The 20,345-nt window shown below is 47.9% G+C and overlaps 1 protein-coding gene across 3 annotated transcripts in view; it reads left to right on the top strand.

Moving 5' to 3' along the window:
* The window catches only part of POLDIP3 (DNA polymerase delta interacting protein 3), a 34,969-nt gene extending 14,846 nt beyond the window's left edge, over positions 1-20,123 (top strand). For 2 of the 3 annotated variants that reach the window (XM_515172.8, XM_063807990.1), the window contains 8 exons: positions 647-1,037; positions 1,750-1,836; positions 4,022-4,117; positions 7,453-7,632; positions 8,204-8,281; positions 11,757-11,886; positions 16,283-16,349; positions 17,873-20,123. In XM_515172.8, the coding sequence (XP_515172.3) occupies positions 647-1,037; positions 1,750-1,836; positions 4,022-4,117; positions 7,453-7,632; positions 8,204-8,281; positions 11,757-11,886; positions 16,283-16,349; positions 17,873-18,050 (1,207 nt within the window). In that variant the 3' untranslated portion in view covers positions 18,051-20,123. The remainder of the gene's footprint in view (positions 1-646; positions 1,038-1,749; positions 1,837-4,021; positions 4,118-7,452; positions 7,633-8,203; positions 8,282-11,756; positions 11,887-16,282; positions 16,350-17,872) is intronic. The other variant, XM_003317280.6, reaches the window with a different exon arrangement.
* Positions 20,124-20,345: the final 222 nt, after the last annotated feature.

Genomic DNA, 20,345 nt, shown 5'->3' with positions numbered 1-20,345 from the left:
GGTTTCTGTATTTGATATTTTTGCTATTGCAACTTTTTCTTTCTTTCCTACCAAGTCTTTGTGTTTTCTGTTTTCCTCTAGCTCTAAGCCAGACCCATATGTTTGCTCTCTTGGTCTTAGCCCAGTAGATGGTGTCTGCCTTCCTTAGAGACACTCTGTGTTAATCATTGAGCCTCTCCAAACCTGCTTCTCCCACTGTAAAGTGGGCATAGTAAGTACTTCTCAGGGTGCTGAGAGGGCTGAGTGAGAACATGGATGGGGATGGGCCTTGGAAACTAAAGTTACTCCTCAGATGAGTGGGATTAGATTTGGTGGATGTTTATTTTATTTGACTGGCATTGTTGGGAAGTTATTGTCCATGTTGGTGTCTCAAGACACGTGGTCTAGGAAGCAAAACAGTCTTAACTAGGGATAAAACTTGCCAGCCCCTCTCTCTTAATTTTGCTTAAAATGCAAAGTTAAAAGCCATCATGAAACCAGGAAAGGAGTCATCATGTAGGCATAATTGTTTATTCAATCACAGGCAAGGAGCCGCTTTCTGATTCTCCAGGGCCTCCTCTGTCCCCAGTGTTACCACAGTTCCACTTTCATAGACTGCTGTAGATACCCAGATCCACTTAATATTGATTGCAATTTATATTTACAGGCTTAATGCCAGACCGGGAGTTGGAGGTGTCCGATCTCGAGTTGGGATCCAGCAAGGCCTTCTCAGCCAGTCAACACGCACAGCCACCTTCCAACAGAGATTTGATGCCCGGCAGAAGATTGGCCTCTCAGATGCCCGGCTCAAACTGGGAGTCAAGGATGCCCGGGAGAAGCTTTTGCAGAAAGATGCCCGATTTCGAATCAAAGGGAAAGTGCAGGATGCCAGAGAGATGTTGAACTCTCGCAAGCAGCAGACCACGGTGCCCCAGAAGCCCCGCCAGGTTGCTGATGCCCGGGAGAAGATCAGCTTGAAGAGGAGTTCCCCTGCTGCCTTCATAAACCCACCCATTGGGACAGTGACCCCTGCTCTGAAGCTCACCAAAACCATCCAGGTAAGTTGTGGCTTTTGTCATGAATTCCCAGAAAGCTAGTAACAAAGGTAGATTTAGAGGCAAGGTGCCAGGAATGATTGGGCAAAAATACTGTCCTCTCAAGTGTTGGTATAATACACACTTTGCTCCTTACAGAGGCTTTAAGTACATTATAGCCAAGGAACTATACAAGGAAGGAAAGGTATTATCTCAGTTCTAAAAAAAAGAAAAAGGAGGCCCATAGAAATTTGGTGACTTTCCCAGGTGAGATACTGGTGGAAGAAAGAGAGAGGAAAGGACAAAAGATTTATTGAGCACATGCTATGTGGCAGGCCCTTAACATCTGTGACCTTACAGTCCTCACTCCACCCCCAGGCCCAGTGGGATTTGGCCCCTAGTCCAAGGCCCTGGCCACCCTTCACAGCTGCCACCACAGAGGGAAAGGAAACAATGTCATTTAACCTTCATAGCAGCTTTGGTAATAGGAACAGCAGTGGCCACAGCAAACATTTACTGAGCCAAGTCCATTAAGCCCTACATGTGCATTACTGGCATGGTCTCTGGATTGATGATTCTTCTGTTACTTCCTACTGTGGAGGATAAGGCCCTCTGTAGTGCCTTTTACCAAAGACCAAAGCTGCATGCCCACCATGTATCAAGTTCAGTAACCCCCTTCTTCTAGAGAATGCATGTGGACCCTGTGGGGTGGATTCTGACCACTGAGTGTTTCCAGGTTCCACAGCAGAAAGCCATGGCACCACTTCATCCCCATCCTGCCGGAATGAGAATCAATGTTGTCAATAACCACCAGGCCAAACAGGTAGAGTGAGTGAGTGAGAGAGAGAGAATCTGTGTGTACGTAGCGAACATGTAGGTGTGCACGTGTTTTGATGAGGCCTACTTGGGTGGATGGACTGAGGCTTGCTCAGTTGGTAGTTCCCAGTTGGTAGTATTGGAGGCAGGGTTACAGCGAACTTTTTGCAATTTGAGTTTAAAGAAGAAATTTTTATTTTTTTTATTTTTTTTTTATTTTTTGAGACGGAGTCTCGCTCTGTTGCTAGGCTGGAGTGCAGTGGCGTAATCTCGGCTCACTGCAACCTCTGCCTCCCGGGTTCAAGTGATTCTCCTGCCTCAGCCTCCTGAGTATCTGGGACTACAGGCGTGCACCACCACACCCAGCTAATTTTTGTATTTTTAGTAGAGATGGGGTTTCACCATGTTGGCTAGGATGGTCTCAATTTCTTGACCTCGTGATCCCCCCGCCTCAGCCTCCCAAAGTACTGGGATTACAGGCGTGGGCCACCACACCCAGCCAAGAAGAAACTTCTTAACAGAGGAAGGGAGGCATAGGGGGCAGAGAGGCTAAAAAAAGTTTTGTTTTTTTAAATTTTTTTACGCTTTTTTTTTTTTTTTGTCTTTTGTTTTGTTTTTTTTTTTTTTCCTTTTTCTCGAGAACGGGGTCTCGCTATATTGCCCAGGCAGGTCTCGAACTCCTGGGCTCAAGCTATCCTCCCGCCTCTTAGCCTCCCTGAGAGCTGGGATTACAGGCGTGAGCCACTGCGCCAGGCCTAATTTTTTTAAATAAAAGTTCTATGTGCTTAATATAGAAAACTTGCCAAAAAGTCCCTCAAGTTCCTATTCTCCAAAGCCAATCACTGTTGAAATTTTGCCGTAGTTCCTTACATGTACGCTTCTTTTTTTTTGATACAGGGTCTCACTCTGTCCCCCAGGCTGGAGTGCAGTGGTGCAGTCATGGCTCACTGCAGCCTTGAGTTTCTGGGCTCAAATGATCCTCCCACCTCAGCCTCCTGAGTAGCTGGGATCACAGGTGCATACCACCACATCTGGCTAATTTTTGTAGAGATGGAGTCTTGTCATGTTGCCCAGGCTGGTCTCGAACTCCTGGGTTCAATCGATCCTCCTGCCTCTGACTCTCAAGTAGCTGGGATTACAAGCATGAGTCACCGCGCCTGGCTAATTTTGTATTTTTAGTAGAGACGGTGTTTCTCCATGTTGGTCAGGCTGATCTCGAACTCCTGACCTCAGGTAATTCGCCCACCTTGGCCTCCCAAAGTGCTGGGATTACAGGCGTGAGCCACTGTGCCCAGCCCCAGTCTGTTTTTTACTTAACTCATAGTTGTGGTTGTGGTTATATATTCTTTTTTTTTTTTTTGAGACCGAGTCTCGCTCTGTCACTCAGACTGGAGTGCAGTGGTGCGATCTCGGCTCACTGCAAGCTCCGCCTCCCGGGTTCACACCATTCTCCTGCCTCAGCCTCCCGAGTAGCTGGGACTACAGGCGCATGCCACCATGCCTGGCTCATTGTTTGTATTTTTAGTAGAGACGGGGTTTCACCATGTTAGCCAGGATGGTCTTGATCTCCTGACCTCGTGATCCGCCCTCCTCGGCCTCCCAAAGTGCTGGGATGACAGGCTTGAGCCACTGAGCCCAGCCATGGTTATATTCTTATCCAATTTTGTATCATTCTTTTTTCACTTTGTAACTCAAGCATTTCTCTGTGACATTTCACATTTACTGTACATGTTTTAGTAACTGCAAAATCCATATAGTTGGCATTCCAGTTTTATTTAAACCATTTTCCTGTCATTTTCACTGTTAGAAATCCTTCTGCTATGAACATCTTTGTAAATAAAGCTCTTTCTAGGGTTTGGATTTATTTCTGTAGGTCATATTAACAAGGATGGACTTTCCAAGCCAAAGGATATAAAGAAACATTTTAGGGACTCTTGGTACATACTGCCCACTGGGAAAAAAGGACTTCTGATGTATCTGGAAGTTGTAGGACTTTCACTGGGTCATTGTTGACAGGGAGTTAGCCTGTGAAGACTTGGGCCCCAGTCTTTCCAGGCACCGTCACCCCTGTGCCTACTTCTCCTTGGTCCCTTTGTTTCTCCAGCAGCCATTTCCTTGCCATGCCTGTTCTAGATGTCTGTTGAGGGCCCAGATGCCACATGTGCTTATATTTCTTTATGTTATATTCTCAGAATTTATATGACCTGGATGAAGATGATGATGGTATAGCTTCCGTTCCTACTAAACAGATGAAGTTTGCAGCCTCAGGCGGCTTTCTCCACCACATGGTATGGCATTTCGTGTTTTCTTACACTGCGTGTCTGATCAGGCAGGTGGGAGAGGTTGTGTTGAATAGAACCTGTTGTTTTTTTTTTGTTTTGAGACGACATCTCGCTCTTGTCCCCCAGGCTGCTGGAGTGCAGTGGCGCAATCTTGGCTCACTGCAACCTCCGTCTCCTGGGTTCAAGCTATTCTCCTGCCTCAGCCTCCCTAGTAGCTGGGATTACAGGCGCCTGCCGCCACACCCAGCTAATTTTTGTATTTTTAGTAGAGATGAGGTTTCACCATGTTGGCCAGGCTGGTCTCAAACTCCTGATCTCAGGTGATCCGCACGCCTCGGCCTCCCAAGGTGCTGGGATTACAGGCGTAAGCCACTGCGCCCGGCGTGAATAGAGCCTTTCAATGCAGAAATATTTCTTTGTTTGGGCCGTAAGATTTTCAGAGCTGGAACTAGTCCAATCCCTTAGTTTTATAAACGCTGAGACACTGGGGTGCTTTCTGATTTGTTCAAGGTCCCACAGCAAGTGAAGTACAGGGCTGCAGCTCCTAGGTGCTGTGTTTGAGACACTACAGGGGAAATGTGAGTGATCCCACAGTGGGGAGTCTGTGTTCTTTCCTTGGTGGCTGGCCATTCTGCATGCTTCGTAACCCTTTGTGGTCAGCAGCTCTGGCGCTGCTCTTGGAGTCTGGATTCTGTTGGTTGACATTAGCAGGAATACATCTCACCTGATCTGTGGGCTCTACCAGGTGCAGCCTGCATGCAGGGAAAGCTTGCTAGGCTAGAGTGTTGGTCAGACATCATGCAGAGAAGGAAAGAAAACAACATCTGGGATCATCAGGGAGGTCCATGCTGCTCAGCTCAGTGGTACAGCCAAGTGTCAGACAGGGAGGCCAGTGGGCTGCCTAGGTGGGTCCTTGTGGCAGCCACCTCTTTTGTTTTTCCTTCAGACGCTCAAAGACTCAGTTTTGGTTACTGTCCTGAGTATGTGGACCAGCCTCCTGGTTAGTAATTAAGAGAAATATGGGCCAGGTGCGGTGGCTCAGGCCTGTAATCTCAACACTTTGGGAGGCAGAGGCGGGCAGATCACAAGGTCAGGAGATGGAAACCATCCTGGCTAGCACGGTGAAACCCCGTCTCTACTAAAAAATACAAAAAAGTTCGGGCGTGGTGGCTCACACCTGTAATCCCAGCACTTTCGGAGGCTGAGGTGGGTGGATCACGAAGTCAGGAGATCGAGACCATCCTGGCAAACACGGTGAAACCCCGTCTCTACTAAAAATACAAAAAAATTAGCCAGGCGTGGTGGTGTGCGCCTGTAGTCCCAGCTACTCTGGAGGCTGAGGCAGGAAAATGGCACGAACCCAGGAGGTGGAGCTTGCAGTGAGCTGAGAGGTGCCACTGCACTCCAGCCTGGGCGACAGAGCGAGACTCTGTCTCAAAAAAAAAAAAAAAAAAAAAATATCCGGGGTGTGGTGGCGGGCACCTGCAGTCCCAGCTACTCGGGAGGCTGAGGCAGGAGAATGGTGTGAACCTGGGAGGCAGAGCTTACAGTGAGCCAAGATTGCGCCACTGCACTCCAGCCTGGGCGACAGAGTGAGACTCTGTCTCAAAAAAAAAAGAAACATGAAGCTGGCTCGGCATGGTGGCTCACACGTATAATCCCAGCACTTTGGGAGGCTGAGGTGGGTAGATTACCTGAGGTCAGGAGTTGGAGACCAGCTTGGCAACATGGTGAAACCCCGTCTCTACTAAAAATACAAAAATTAGCTGGGCATGATGGCGCGTGCCTGTAATCCCAGCTGCTCGGGAGGCTGAGACAGGAGAATTGTTTGAACCCCGAGGTGGAGGTTGCAGTGAGCCAAGATTGCGCCACTGCACTCCAGCCTGGGTGACAGGGCGAGACTCCGTCTCAAAAAAAAAAAAAAAAAGTCGTGAAGCTGAATGATGCCAGTTTGTTTCTTTACAAAGGGACCAGGCCTTTCCAGTTATTAGACTGCTCAAGTCTGCTATCAAGGGAACTATCAGCTTGCTCAGTGAGTCTCTATCCCTATTTGATACCCTAATTGAATAAATGCCATATTTATACTCATGCGTCTTGTACCCTGTGAGATGGGTACTGTTGATTACCCTCGTTGATGGATGAGGGACAGGCATGGAGAGGTGAAATAAGCCTGTTCAACATCACCCAGCTGATGAGAAGCAGTGGATCTAGGAATGGAGCCCGAGCAGTCTCGCTCTCAGGGCCCTGTGTGGAGTCACTGTGCTGTCCCAGCTCTGGAGACGCAGAATTCCACGTGAGGAATGTGGAATTCAGCATGGGGATGACGCTGCTTCACCCAGACTTGGAGGAGCGTGGTGAATTGCCCCTGCTCATGCTCTGATGTGCCTCTCTGGCCGCTGCGTTCCTCCTTTCTCCCTGCCCTGGGTCAGTGCCTGTAAACACTGCCCTAAATCAGCAGGGCCCCCGTCACTTCTGCTTTATGCACCTTTTTCCTCAGACACATTAATACAGGGGAGTTTTGTTTCCAAGGGACCACATCCAGATGGAGGGGCTGTTTTTGGTGATCTGCACTGCCAAATGCCCGAGTGTCCCTGATAGTCTGGGAGCTGATGAGGCCAAGGCTGTGTGTGGTTCCTCTGGATGGCCAGAAGAGGAACCAAAACACTGAATTCTGGGCCTTCTTAAGAGTGGTGATCAGCACATTGTGATAGAAGCATATCTGGGAATGAACTTGGCCTCAAGCTTTTGGCCTTTTAATTTTTTTTTTTGTAAGCAAAAGCAGCTTTATTAAGAAAACAAAGGAATAAAAGAATGGCTACTCCATAGGCAGAGCAGCTCTTTTACATTTTTTATAGAGATGAGGTCTCACTGTGTTGCCCAGGTTGGTCTTGAACTCCTGGCCTCAAGCAGTCCTCTCACCTCAGCCTCCCAAAGTGCTGGGATGGCAGATGTGATCCACTATGCCTGGCCAAGCTTTTGGCCTTCTGACCAGCCTCATATTGTAGAATTTTTAGAAAGTCTAAGTGGTGTGGGTGAGCCTGTGGCTCCTGGGTAATTTTCCAGGTCAGGGCTGTATGGAAGCTTCCTGCCAAGAGCTTCTAGCACTGTGGGGAGTGGCTTCTGTGAGTGCACGTTCAGGCTGTGTGTTTTTCTCTCCCCCTGCCCCTTCCCTATGGGATGTCACTGGCAGCCGGCAGCTTTTTTGGCTCCAGACCTCTAATAGAATTAGAGAGCTGGGAGGCATCGAGGGTTCATGCTCTCAGCAAGTTGTCAACCTCTTGGGGCTTCTTCAGAACATTGCAGATCTGGCTTCTGAGATTCTTTTCTGTCTCTTCGTTTAGGCTGGGCTAAGCAGTTCCAAGCTTTCCATGTCCAAGGCCCTCCCTCTCACCAAAGTGGTTCAGAATGATGCATACACAGCTCCTGCTCTCCCTTCCTCTATTCGAACAAAAGCCTTGACCAACATGTCCAGGACACTGGTGAACAAGGAAGAACCCCCCAAAGAGCTGCCAACTGCTGAGGTGAGGTGACGGTGGTCACTGCAGCAGTTGGGGTCAGGAGGGCTGTATGCTTATATGTATCTCATTGTGTTCCCCACAACGCCTTTGTGAGGTGGGCATTGCCACCCCCATTGTACAGATGAGCAAACCAAGACCTAGGGACTCTTACCCTCAAAGACCTTGCAGGCTAGTGGGGACGGCAGACCTGCTGAGAGATTGCGGTATCTGGTGATATGTTAGACTCTCTCAGAAGAAAGCTATTAGGAGGGCTGAGGACAGATTATCTCATTCCAGTTGGGAAGTCTGGGAAAAAGGGCTCTTTTAGCTGAGTGGGTCTGGAAGCATGAGTAGCCTTCCAGGTAGAGGCTCAGGGCCTGAGAGGCTTGCGTATCTGGGAGATGGGAGAGGGTCCATGCTTTTAGCATAGAGTGATGGGGGGTGTAGTGGACACTGAAGTTCAGGGGTCCCATTTGTGGTAACTCTCCATGGAGCTTTCCTCTGGGCCTTCCTAGTCACGTGCCTGGAGGAATTTCTGTTGTGGGAATGCTTATCAGCCATCTGGCTTCTGGTAATGCTCTTGTCTATGTGGCAGCCTGTTCTCAGCCCATTGGAAGGCACCAAGATGACTGTGAATAATCTGCACCCTCGAGTCACTGAGGAGGACATTGTTGTAAGTACTGTGACCTACCAAACATTTAAATCTCAAACTGCCTCTGTGGCAAAGGTCTCTTAAGACCCACCCTCAGGTTTGATGACTGCTAGGACTCACCAGACTCAGCATATAGTCACGCTCAGGGCTGAGACTAATGACAGCAAAAGGATGCAGAGCAAATGGCTCATGGGGTGAAGTCGGGGGGAAACGAGGCGCAAGCCTCCAGAGGCCCCTCCCAGCAGAGTCGCACAGGATGCTGGGTGCAACTCGCAGCAAGTTGTGACAATACATGTGACACCAGGGAAGCTCATTAAAGATTCAGTACCCAAAGGTTTTACTGGGGGCTGGTCACTTTGGCATTCTCTGTGTAGCATGTACTAAAATTCCAGACTCCCAGAGGGAAAGCAGCTGTTGAGCAGAAACCATGTTGTTTGCACAGTCCAGGCACAGTGAACTGTGGGGTGGCAGGAGCCCTCCTGAGATCCGAGTTTCCAGATGCCAGCCAAGGGCCACCCCCTGGAATCGGACCTTTCAAACAATAGCAGTCAGCCCAGCTGCTTCACTCTTCTGCACAGCTTCTAGCCAAGGCCAGGTGCCTGGCCTGAATCTCAGAGTCAGGGGATATCTATGCTATAATGGGTCCTAAATGGGATCCTTTAGTCCCACTGGGCAGTATCCAGTAGTTGTGTTTTCCTGTGTCCTTTGGAGGTATTACAAGATGATTCCAAAGTGAAAGAAGTGAGATGGATTGGTGGTATCCACCTTCCTGGTCCATCCCGTCCCACCCATGGCAGTCATGGGCAAAACCTGTCAAATGTCTGTGAGCGGGGTTCTGGATGCAGCTAGGACTTCTTTTCAACATCATTTTCATTCAGGCACCCAAAAGAGCCATTAGTTTAGAAATCCAGGCATCCTTTGAACTGTCAGATCACAAAATGAATACGTTTGGAGAATCCAGCCTCTCCCTGCAGTTAAGTCCCAGACTCACAGACTGCACTGGTCACTACATTTGTTAAATCTTTTTGTTTTGTTTTGTTTTGTTTTGTTTTGTTTTGTTTTGTTTTTGAGATGGAGTCTCACTCTGTCACCCAAGCTAGAGTGTAATGGTGTGATCTCGGTTCACTGCAACCTCTGCCTCCCAGGCTCTAGCAATTCTTCTGCCTCAGCCTCCCGAGTAGCTGGGATTAGAGGCGCCTGCCACTACGCCTGGCTAATTTTTGTATTTTCAGTAGAGGCAGGGTTTCACCATGTTGGCCAGGCTGGTCTCGAACTTGTGACCTCAAATGATCCACCCGCCTCGATTTGTTTTTTTTAAAGATAGAGTCTTGCTCTGTCGCCCAGGCTGGAGTGCCAGTGGTGCGATCTTGGCTCACTGCAACTTCCGCCTCCTGGGTTCAAGTGATTCTTATGCCTCAGCCTCCCTGGTAGCTGGGATTATAGGCGTGTGCCACCACACCCGGCTAATTTTTGTATTTTTCAGTAGAGATGAGGTTTCACCATGTTGGGCATGTTGGTCTTGAACTCCTGACCTCATGATCTGCCTGTCTTGGCCTCCCAAAGTGCTGGTATTACAGGTGTGAGCCACTGTGCCCAGCTGAGGTTAAATCTTAATTGTGAAACACACACATGCCGTGAGATGGGTCACTCATATCCCCTTCTCCTTTAGCAGGGACAGTGCTGTGAATGGTGCACTTGAGGATGGAAATTGTAGCCTATTTTGTGTAATACTTGACAAGTCATTAAGAATTAAAGCTGATTGCCGGGTGCAGTGGCTCACGCCTGTAATCCCAGCACTTTGGGAGGCCAAGGTTGGTGGATCACCTGAGGTCAGGAGTTCGAGACCAGCCTGGCCAACATGGCAAAACCCTGTCTCTACTAAAAACAGAAAAATTCGCCAGGCGTGGTGGCACGTGCCTGTAGTCCCAGCTACTCAGGAGGCTGAGGCAGGAGAATCACTTAGAACCTGGGAGGTGAAGGTTGCAGTGAGCCAAGGTCACGCCATTGCACTCCAGCCTGGGTGACAGAGTGAGACTCTGTCTCAAAAAAAGAAAAGAATTAAAGCTGTTAAGAAGCGTAATAACAACTGCCATTTACTGAGTACTTGCTATGTGCCAGTCACTTTAGGCAGACTCTTGGAAGATACATAATGGTGGAAAACTAAACACCAGTCATGATCAGTGCTCAGGGGAAATTGCTAGTAATAATCACCCTCGCTTCTCTTCTACCCAAATAGGCAATGTTAAAAGGACAATGGTAATAAAATTGGAATTACACCTACTATTTATAGTTGGCCCTCCATATCTGTCGGTTCTGCTTCTGTGGATTTAGCCAACCACTGAATGAAAATACTCAAATTTTTAAAAATAACAGTATGATGAGAAATAATACAAATTTTAGAAATACAGTATAACTATTTATATAGCATTTACATTGTATTTGGTATTATAAGTAATCTAGAGATGATTTAAAGTATAGTGGATGATGTGCATAGGTTATGTGTAAATACTACAGCATTTTATAGCAGGGACTTGAGCATCTACAGATTTTAGTATCTGCGAGCGGTTCTGGAACCAGTCTCCCGCAGGTGCAGAGGGGCATCTTGTTTTGATATTTACCATTAAAAACAAACCATGTCAAGGACCTTTTCATAAACCTTCTTTTGGCTCTCACAGCAACCTTGTGAAGGCAGTTGCAGGTGAAGAAATGGCGTGAGTGCTAGTCAGCCTCTGTCCATCTTTACATTTTGCTCCCTCTCTGGCCTTAGTCGTCTTGTCTGTAAAATGAGGTGGAGATCGGAGTCAATAATGTGTGCAAAGCACTGCCTTAAAAATTATCTCAGTTGAGCTTTCCAGTAACGCTGGGAAGTAAGCTAGTCCTTTTTATTTTCAGAGGAGGAAACAGGCTCAGAGAAGTTAAGTAATTTGCTAGACGTCTCATAGCAGATAGAAAGCAGAGCCTGGGGGATCAAACTCAGGTCTGACTTAGAGTGACCAACTGTCCCTGTTTTGCTGGGGACTCTCCTGGTTTCATCACTCAAAGTCTCATGTCCAGGGAAACCCTTCAGTCCAGCCAAACCAGGACTCTGGGTAGAACTCCAGAATTTGTATTTCTAACAGATTCTCAGGTGACATATTAGCAGCTGTCTTTCTTTGTATACATGTATTCTAATGACAGGGCTCTTTGCGAAAATTTTCATAACTGTTTTATCCCTGTTGAGGTGGGCACTGAAGACTTTGGTGGTGGCTTGCTGGGAGATCCCAGGTGATCCAAGCCTTGTAAGCCCAGCCCCTTTCCCACTGCTGACCTCATCTGGTGCTGTGTTGAGGCCTGTGGATGTCTCCAGAGCACCACCTCGCGTGGAGCCTCCCCGCAGTCTCAGGCGCAGGGCGCATTTAGCTGCAGCAGAGCCACCACACCCCAGGGCCTTCAGAGTGTGTGAGCAGCAGGTGCTGAGAAATCCTTCCCCAATCCCAACCCCTCTTGTTGTGTGCAGGAGCTTTTCTGTGTGTGTGGGGCCCTCAAGCGAGCTCGACTGGTCCATCCTGGGGTAGCGGAGGTGGTGTTTGTGAAAAAGGACGATGCCATCACCGCATATAAGAAGTACAACAACCGGTGTCTGGACGGTAAGTTAGGGAGAAAGCAGTCCCCTGACCCTCCCACTCATCTCTACTTGCTGTCAGGTAGCAGGCCTTCCAGGGGAAGTCTCTGTGAGATGGGTGGAACCCATCTCTGGGGCCTCGTCTGCACCAGGAACTGCTGTGCAGTCTCTGAGTAGTCCTGAGCTGTGGGTTACACAGGGCCCTGGATTTTCACCCAGCCCTTAAGCTTTTGAGCCCAGCAAAAAGGAAAACAGCATTTCTCCATGGATGGTTCTCTTAAGGGGTCTTGCCAGGGAAGCCAAGAGGCACAGCTGTTGCCTCCCAGATGTTGATCTGCTTAGTGCTGGGGCAGAAGTTCCTCCAAGCCCTGGAGTTTTGTCTGAATGTTGACACCTGGGTGAGAGCTGCTCCTGGTGGGTAAACAACAGACTTTATTGACTTGAGGTTCATATTTTTCATCTCCAGACAGCCTGTAGAGAAGAATTCTGTCTGCCATGCTCCTTTTCCACTCATTTGTTCTTTCAGTATGTATTGAGTGCCTACTGTGGACCAAGGCCCTGTGCTAGAAGTGGAGAAGCAGAGACTAATAATACAATACAACAATAAAAAAAATACAAATAAAAGACCTGGAGCCTTGGCTAAATCTTGGCACCTGGGTGAACTCCCCTGGGTGAGTCAGTGGAGTTCTGATTTGCATTTCCCCATGACTAATGATGTTGAGCACCTTTTCATGTGCTTATTGGCCATTTGTATGTCATTAAAAAAATTATTTTTAATTTTGTTTTGAATTTCTGTTCTTTTTTTTGTTTTTTCTTATTTTTTGTCATATGTTTGGATGTGGAAAGATACTTATTTTCCTTTTTCTTTCCTTTTTTTTTTTTTTTTTTTTTTTTGAGTTTCTCTCTGTTGCCCAGGCTGGGGTGCAGTGGCGTGATCTCAGCTCACTGCAACCTCCGCCTCCCTGGTTCAAGCCGTTTTCCTGCCTCAGCCTCCCAAGTAGCTGGGACTACAGGCGCACGCCACCAAGCCCAGCTAATTTTTTTGTATTTTTAGTAGAGATAGGGTTTCACCATGTTGGCCAGGCTGGTCTCAAACTCCTGACCTCAGGTGATCTGCCCACCTCGGCCTCCCAAAGTGCTAGGATTATAGGCATGAGCCACTGTGCCCGGCTATCTTTGGAGAAATGCCTGTACAGAATCTTTGTCTGCTTTTTAATTAGGTTCTTTTTTATTACTGAGTTGTAAAAATACTTTACATATTCTTAAGTCCCTTATCAGATAAGTGATTTACCAATATTTTCTCCCATTCTGTAGGTTTTTTTATTTCTGCTTTTTAATGTATTCATATGCAGTATAAGGACTTTTTGGTTAACAGCAGACCACATATATGACAGTGGGCCCATAACATGATAATACCATATTTTTACTGTATTTTTTCTACGTTTAGATGTACAAATACAGTTGCCTACTCTACTCAGTAGAGTAACATGCTGTACAGCCGGGTGTGGTGGCTCAAGCCTGTAATTCCAGCACTTTGGGAGGCTGAGGCAGGAGGATCGCTTGAGCCTAGAAACTTGAGACCAACCTGTGCAACGTGGCAAGACCCTGTCTCAAAAAATAAATTAGCTGGGCGCGTGGTGGCGTGTGCCTGTAGTCCCAGATGCTGGGGAGGCTGAGGTGGGAGGATCACTTGAGCCTGGGAAGTTGAGGCTGTAGTGAGCTGTGATCGTGCCACTGCACTCTGGAATGTATTCCCATGGTTAAATGATACATGACTGTATGTGCATTTACAGCTATATATTCTAAGCATGGCTGTAACTGCATTCCATGTTTTGGTATATCATGCCTTCATTTTCATTCATCTTGAATTATTTTCTAATTTCCCTTGTGATTTCTCCTTTGACCCATTGGTTATTTAGGATTGTTTCAATTTCCATATATTCATGAATTTTCCAGATTTTATTTTCTTCTGTGAGTGTTTAAGGAAAATATGTATTTTCTTGTTGTTAGGTGGAATGTTCTGTACATGTCTATTATGTCTTGTTGCTTTGTAATGTTTAAGTGCTGTTTAATTGTTGATCTGCTTGATTCTATCTAGTATTGAAAGTGAAATACTGAGGTTCTGGGGTTTTTTTTGTTTTTTTTTTTTTTGATACGGAGTCTCCCTCTGTCACCCAGGCTGGAGTGCAGTGGCATGATCTCGGCTCATTGCAACCTCTGCCTCCCGGGTTCAAGCAATTCTCCTGCCTCAGCCTCCCAAGTAGCTGGGATTACAGGTGCCCACTGTCATGCCCAGCTAATATTTGTATTTTTCGTAGAGATGGGGTTTCACTGTGTCAGCCAGGATGGTCTTGATTTCCTGACCTCATGTTGGCCAGGCTGGTTTTGAAGTCCTGACCTCAAGTGATCCGTCCACCTGGGCCTCCCAAAGTGCTGGGATTAGAGGTGTAAGCCGCCGCACCCGGCGAGATCTTTATTACTGTTGGTCTGTTCCTTTCACTTCTGTGTATTTTTATTTTATATATTTGAGGTTCTGTTGTTACTTGCATATATGTTTGATTGTTTTCTTCCTGATGAATTGACCCTTCAATCAAATTTAAATCTCTCTTTACCTCTAGTCACTTTTTTTGTTGTTTTAAAGTATATTTCATTTTATATTACTAATAGCTAATAAGCTAATAAGTAAAAGACCAGCTTTCTTAGGGTTGCTATTTAAGTGCTGTATCTTTGTTCACTTTTTTTTTTTTTTTTTTGAGACGGAGTCTCGCTCCGTCGCCCAGGCTGGAATGCAGTGGCATGATCTTGGCTCACTGCAACGTCTTCCTCCCAGGTTCAAGCGATTCTTGTGCCTCAGCCTCCTGAGTGGCTGAGACTACAGGTGTGCACCACCACACTCAGCTAATTTTTAGTATTTTTAGTAGAAATGGGGTTTCTGCCATGTTGGCCAGGCTGCTCTCAAACTCCTGGCTTCAAGTGATCTGCCCATCTCAGCCTTGCAAAGTGCTGGGATTACAGGCATGAACCACCAAGCCTGGCCCACTCTTACTTTCAATCTTTTTCTCTCATCGACTGTAAAAATGTGTTTCCTAGGCTGGGCACAATGGCTCACTCCTGTAATCCGCCAGGCAGATCACCTGATTGGGAGTTCGAGACCAGCTTGACCAATATGAGGAAACCCCATCTCTACTAAAAATACAAAATTAGCCAGGCGTGGTGGTACATGCCTGTAATCCCAGTTACTCGAGAGGCTGAGGCAGGATAATCGCTTGAACCCAGGAGGCGGAGGTTGCTGTGAGCCGAGATCGCACCATTGCACTCCAGCCTGGGCAATAAGAGCGAAACTCCATCTCAAAAAAAAAAAAAAAGAAAGAAAGAAAAATGTGTCACCTATAGAGAGTGTATAGTTAGATCTTACTGTTTTTTTTTTATTTGAATTCAATCTGACAATCTGTCTTTGGATTGGATTATTTAATCCATTCATATTTAATATTGATAATTAGGTTTATTTCTTCCATTTTACTTTTTTTTTTTTTTTTTGAGGTGGAGTCTCGCTCCGTTGCCCAGGCTGGAGGGCAGTGGCGCGCGGTCTCTGCTCACTGCAAGCTCCTCCTCCCAGGTTGACGCCATTCTCCTGCTTCAGCCTCCTGAGTAGCTGGGACTACAGGCGCCCGCCACCACACCCAGCTAATTTTTTGTATTTTTAGCAGGGACGGGGTTTCACCGTGTTAGCCAGGATGGTCTCGATCTCCTGACTTCGTGATCCACCCGCCTCGGCCTCCCAAAGTGCTGGGATTACAGGCGTGAGCCACCGCGCCCGGCCCCATTTTACTTTTTTGTTCCTCTTCAGTGGCTTTTCTTTCACATTTTTTCCCCAATATTTTAATTCCTTTAATGATGTATTCACTAACTTAACTCGAGTAAGATATGGAAATGTTACTCCCACATGGCCCTGTTCCTTCTTCCTCTTTTTTGTGCTATTACCATTACACATGTTATGCTTTGTATACAGTGGGAGTGTGGTCTTCCTAGTGCTTCATCCTTTGTAGACAGAGTAGAAGCCTGTACTTAATGCTTTTGATCATCTTTTCACTGAATTTGATAGCATAAACCTTTTCCCTTACTACTTGGATGGCTTCACATTGAGTCTCGTTTCTCCCTCACTTCCCACTCATCTCTTCCTGTATGAAGCAAGGTTTGTGGCCACTTTGCCTCTTGGTGCCCCACTGCTGAGGTTTCCTCACGCCCTGGGATTTTCTTAGTGTCTGGCTTGACTGGAACCTAGCAGCCCCATCTCCATCTGTGGAGCCAGAACTGCCAGTGGTGGGTGCTTTGACCATTGATAATGGAGGTACAGCCCTCGTCCTCTTGTGTGAGGAGCCGAGGTCTCATAGCAGAGCCTTTCTCTTTCTTTGGTTTTTCAGGGCAGCCGATGAAGTGCAACCTTCACATGAATGGGAATGTTATCACCTCAGACCAGCCCATCCTGCTGTGAGTTCCAAAGGCGGGGTGCTGGGGAGAGGGAGCTCCGTCCATCTCTTTTTGTTCTAATGGGTAAACTGCCTGCATCACAGCTCCCCTTCATCCCCCCATTCCGTTTCCTCTGTTCTAATGGCAGCTGGTCGTTTCATATGCTTAAACTTGACCAAAATGGTTTGCTTTGTCATTTCCCCAGGGGTTGACCCTATAGGGGCTAGCATTATGATCTCGTCCTCAGCTTTCTGATTTAGAAATATCTGAGTGGAAGGTGGAGGGGGAGGCTGCTTGGGTCTCCTAGCTGTGTGCATCATCCCGGTAACAGAGAACTCCACCTCATGATTGGCCCTGATGGAGACAGTGCCAGATGCTACCCCTTATTTTGTTCCCCAGTGAGGTTTTTTTTGTTTGTTTTTTGCTTTTTTAGTTATTTTGAGAGTCTCACTGTGTTGCCCAGGTTGGTTTCAAATTCCTGGGGTCAAGCAACCCTCTCCCCTCAGCCTCCTGAGGACCTGGGACTATAGGCGCACACCATCACGCCCAGCTGGATTTGGCTTTAAGTACAGTGGGAAGCCATTGAAGGCTTTTGTTGCACACAGCTGAGTATACATGCCTCGCCCAGGACTGAGGGATGTTTTGAAGCCTGAGATGCATAAAACGTTGAGACTGTGAGGACTTCACGTTCTAGATAAGGAAGCAGATACCAGGGAGGAGGTTAGACTTGCCAGGGTGAGTGGGATAGTGTGGGGCAGGCCTGAAATAGACTTTGAGATTTAAAAAGACTAGGATTTGAACCCTGGGTAATGAATTATGTGATTTGGATAAGTTCTTAAACTGTGTTCAAGGAATAAGAAATATTTCTTAGGGTTTTGTAACCTAATAAGTTTGGGAACCACTGGGCTAAACAGAGTTACATCTGTTTCACTTTTGGGCTTCTCAGATTGTGTAATATGCTAATGTATGTTACCATCCAGAAGGAACATGCAGTGTTTCCTAAACTTAAAACCACAATTAGCCAGGTGTGGTGGCATGCACCTATAGTCCCAGTTACTTGGGGGGCTGAGGTGGGAGGATCGCTTGAGCCTGGAAGATCGAGACTAGTGAGCCATCATCATGCCACTGCACTTCAGCCTGGGTGACAGAGTGAGATTCTGTCTCAAAAAAACCCCACAAAACCCTAGAACATACAGCACTGCCTGCGTCTCCATTTTCTCATCAGTAAATAAGAAAAACGCAGCCTGGACCACATAGCGAGACCTGGTCTCTACAAATAATTTTTAAAAATGAGCCAGGCATGGTGGTACACGCCTATAGTCCTAGCTCCTTAGGAGGCTGAGGCAGGAGAACTGCTTGAGCCTAGGAGATGGAGGCTGATGTGAGCTGTGATTGAGTTTGCTGCAAGGTGGAATGAGATGAAGGGGTATGGAAAGTGTTACACCCAGTGCCTAGCTCATGACAGATGCCCAGTAAATGGTAGGTCCCCTCCCCATCTAAGGAAAAACTGACAAGAATTTTTGACTCTTCTCTGCTCTCCACAGGCGGCTGAGTGACAGCCCATCAGTGAAAAAGGAGAGCGAGCTGCCTCGCAGGGTGAACTCTGCCTCCTCCTCCAACCCCCCTGCTGAAGTGGACCCTGACACCATCCTGAAGGCACTCTTCAAGTCCTCAGGGGCCTCTGTGACCACGCAGCCCACAGAATTCAAAATCAAGCTTTGAGCAGGGGAGTGAGGCAGCCAGAAGTGGGGGCAGAGGAGGGTGGCTCTGTTTCCCCAAGGCAAAGCTTATGACCAATGGGCCATCGGACTGGAGACCCCTGATTGTGGGAAGGGTTGCCAGGGATAAAGAGCTTCCTCACTGGATGGGACCCGCCTTTCTGTGTTGTGTTCTGCCCTGTGCTCTTCTCTCTACGTTAACGTTTCCTGTAGTATGTTTCTTCTCCATCTCATCGCCAAGGTAGGCTTGTGTTTTTCAGTGTGTGCCTCCCCAAGCCTCAGCCCCAAGCTGATTTCTTATCTGGAAATGGTACACTGAATTCTCTGGGTGGCTTTCTTGTGGCCCCATGGGATGCAGCGTGGGGGCTGTCTGAAGGACCCTGCTTTTTCCAGTGGCCGAGGGGCTGCCTTTCCTTTGTGTGTATTAAGCTTTTCAAACAATGGAGGGGATGAAAAGCCCTGGTGTCCTGACGGGAGCCAGGTCGGCCTGAGAGCTGTGCCGCTCCTCTGTCTTGTCAGTGGAGGTGCCTGGGTGGGGAGCAGGTCTCAGGCCTCTTGTCCTCTCCCCAGTGGCTCCAGGCCTCACTAGTGGCAAGGGCAGGATGAGGCTGCACCACTGGGAAGAGTCTATCTAAGCTCTTGGCTTGGAGTCCCGTGTCGTCTCTGCCCAGAGGAAGTTCTCCAGAGTTCACCTTTCCCTTTTCCTTGAGTTGTGCTGAATGCCCCACCCCAGCTCTCTTTCCCTTCTGGGTGTCTCTGCTGGGAGGGGGCTGTGTTGTGAGCCCTCCCGGTTCTCACCTCGCCTGGCACTTAACCACACCCTGGTTTTGTGTAGCCGCCAGCTCTCTTCTGTTTGTGCCTTTGAAAGGCTCAGCCTCCCATTGTGCAGTGCTTGGGTTTGGAGCTTATTTGAATGGAAGAGGTCAGTTTGTTCCTGGCTCTCCATTTCTGGCCTCAGTTGTCTACAAGACAGTGGTCAGGGATGCCTGGAGGCATATATCCAGCTGCCACCAAGGGGCACTGTTTGTTCCCACTTATGTGAGTGACCCATCCATCCATGACCAGAGGATTATTTTCCTGCCTTGGCAGAGGAGGAGGAGTCAAGGGAGCAGGGCAGCTCTGCCAGGCAAGGTGTTTCCCCAGCATAGGCGCAGGCAGCTGGGACAAAACTTCAGAGCCCAGGCAGTCCCTGAATGACCAGGCCAGTGTTGTCACTGAGTGGTCCCCTGCTGGTTGGGAGTGAAGAGAATCCAGGCTGGCAGAGCTGGAGCCAGTTGGGGAGCACGGTTCTGGGAGCTCTGCAAAATCAGTAGCAAGTGCTGGGAAAGGCGCATGCTGAAGATACTCAAGAGCTCCCAAGATTTGCTTGAGGCTAGCCCAGTGAAGACAAACCAGAGACTCATGTTTCCAGGGGTCAGTCTGTCAGGCAGGAAGGACCCAGGGTTTGAACCCAGCTTCAGTGTGCAGGCTCTGAGGCTGCCCAGGACGGGAAAGTCCAAGGAAGGGGCCTGGTGGTGCTCCACTTGCAGTTCTTTGAAGAATGCTGCTTTTTATTCTCCTAACCCTTTCAAGTGGGTGCAGACTTCTCGTTAGCAGCTGGAAGACATTCCTCCCACACTTTACCCTTCCTGGCCCAAGAGAGCATCCAGAAGGCAGTAGGACCTGGTTTTTCAGGTACTGGGAGCAGGGGGCTCACTGCTTGCACTCTGCTTAGGGTAGGGATGGTAAATATCCTGCCTGCATGGCTTTACCCTCCCTCTCATCCCAAAGCAGGTATCTTCTGGTTGTCACAGAGTTTCATTGAGTCCAGCTGCAGCCACGTGGCCATCTGGAGCTGGTGCTATAGGTGACCATCTGGTACATTGAGGGGACCTGTTTGCCTCCTCCGCTCTATAAGCAGTCATCTTGGGAGACCGGGAGGAGAAGGTGGTGGGCTAGTCCTGTGTCCTCCTCCATTTCCCATGCCTCTATGTTACCCATCTGTGTCTCCTGTGCAGAAGGACAGGAAGGGGCATTAAGAGATGAAGGGTGATTATGTATTACTTATCCATTTCTGAATAAACATTTGTTATTCCTACCTTTGAGTTATCTTTTTTTTTTTTTTTGAGACAAAGTCTCACTCTGTTGCCAAGGCTGGAGTGCAGTGGCACTATCTCGGCTCACTGCAACCTCCGCAGCCAGACTCAAGTAATCCTCCCACCTCAGCCTCCCAATTATCTGGGACTGCAGGCGTGCATCACCATGCCTGGCTAATTTTTGTAGAGATGAGGTTTCACCATGTTGCACAAGCTGGTCTTGA

This window comes from Pan troglodytes, chromosome 23 (assembly GCF_028858775.2).
Source record: "Pan troglodytes isolate AG18354 chromosome 23, NHGRI_mPanTro3-v2.0_pri, whole genome shotgun sequence".
Lineage (NCBI taxonomy): Eukaryota > Metazoa > Chordata > Mammalia > Primates > Hominidae > Pan > Pan troglodytes.
This window is presented reverse-complemented; position numbering and strand designations above follow the sequence as displayed.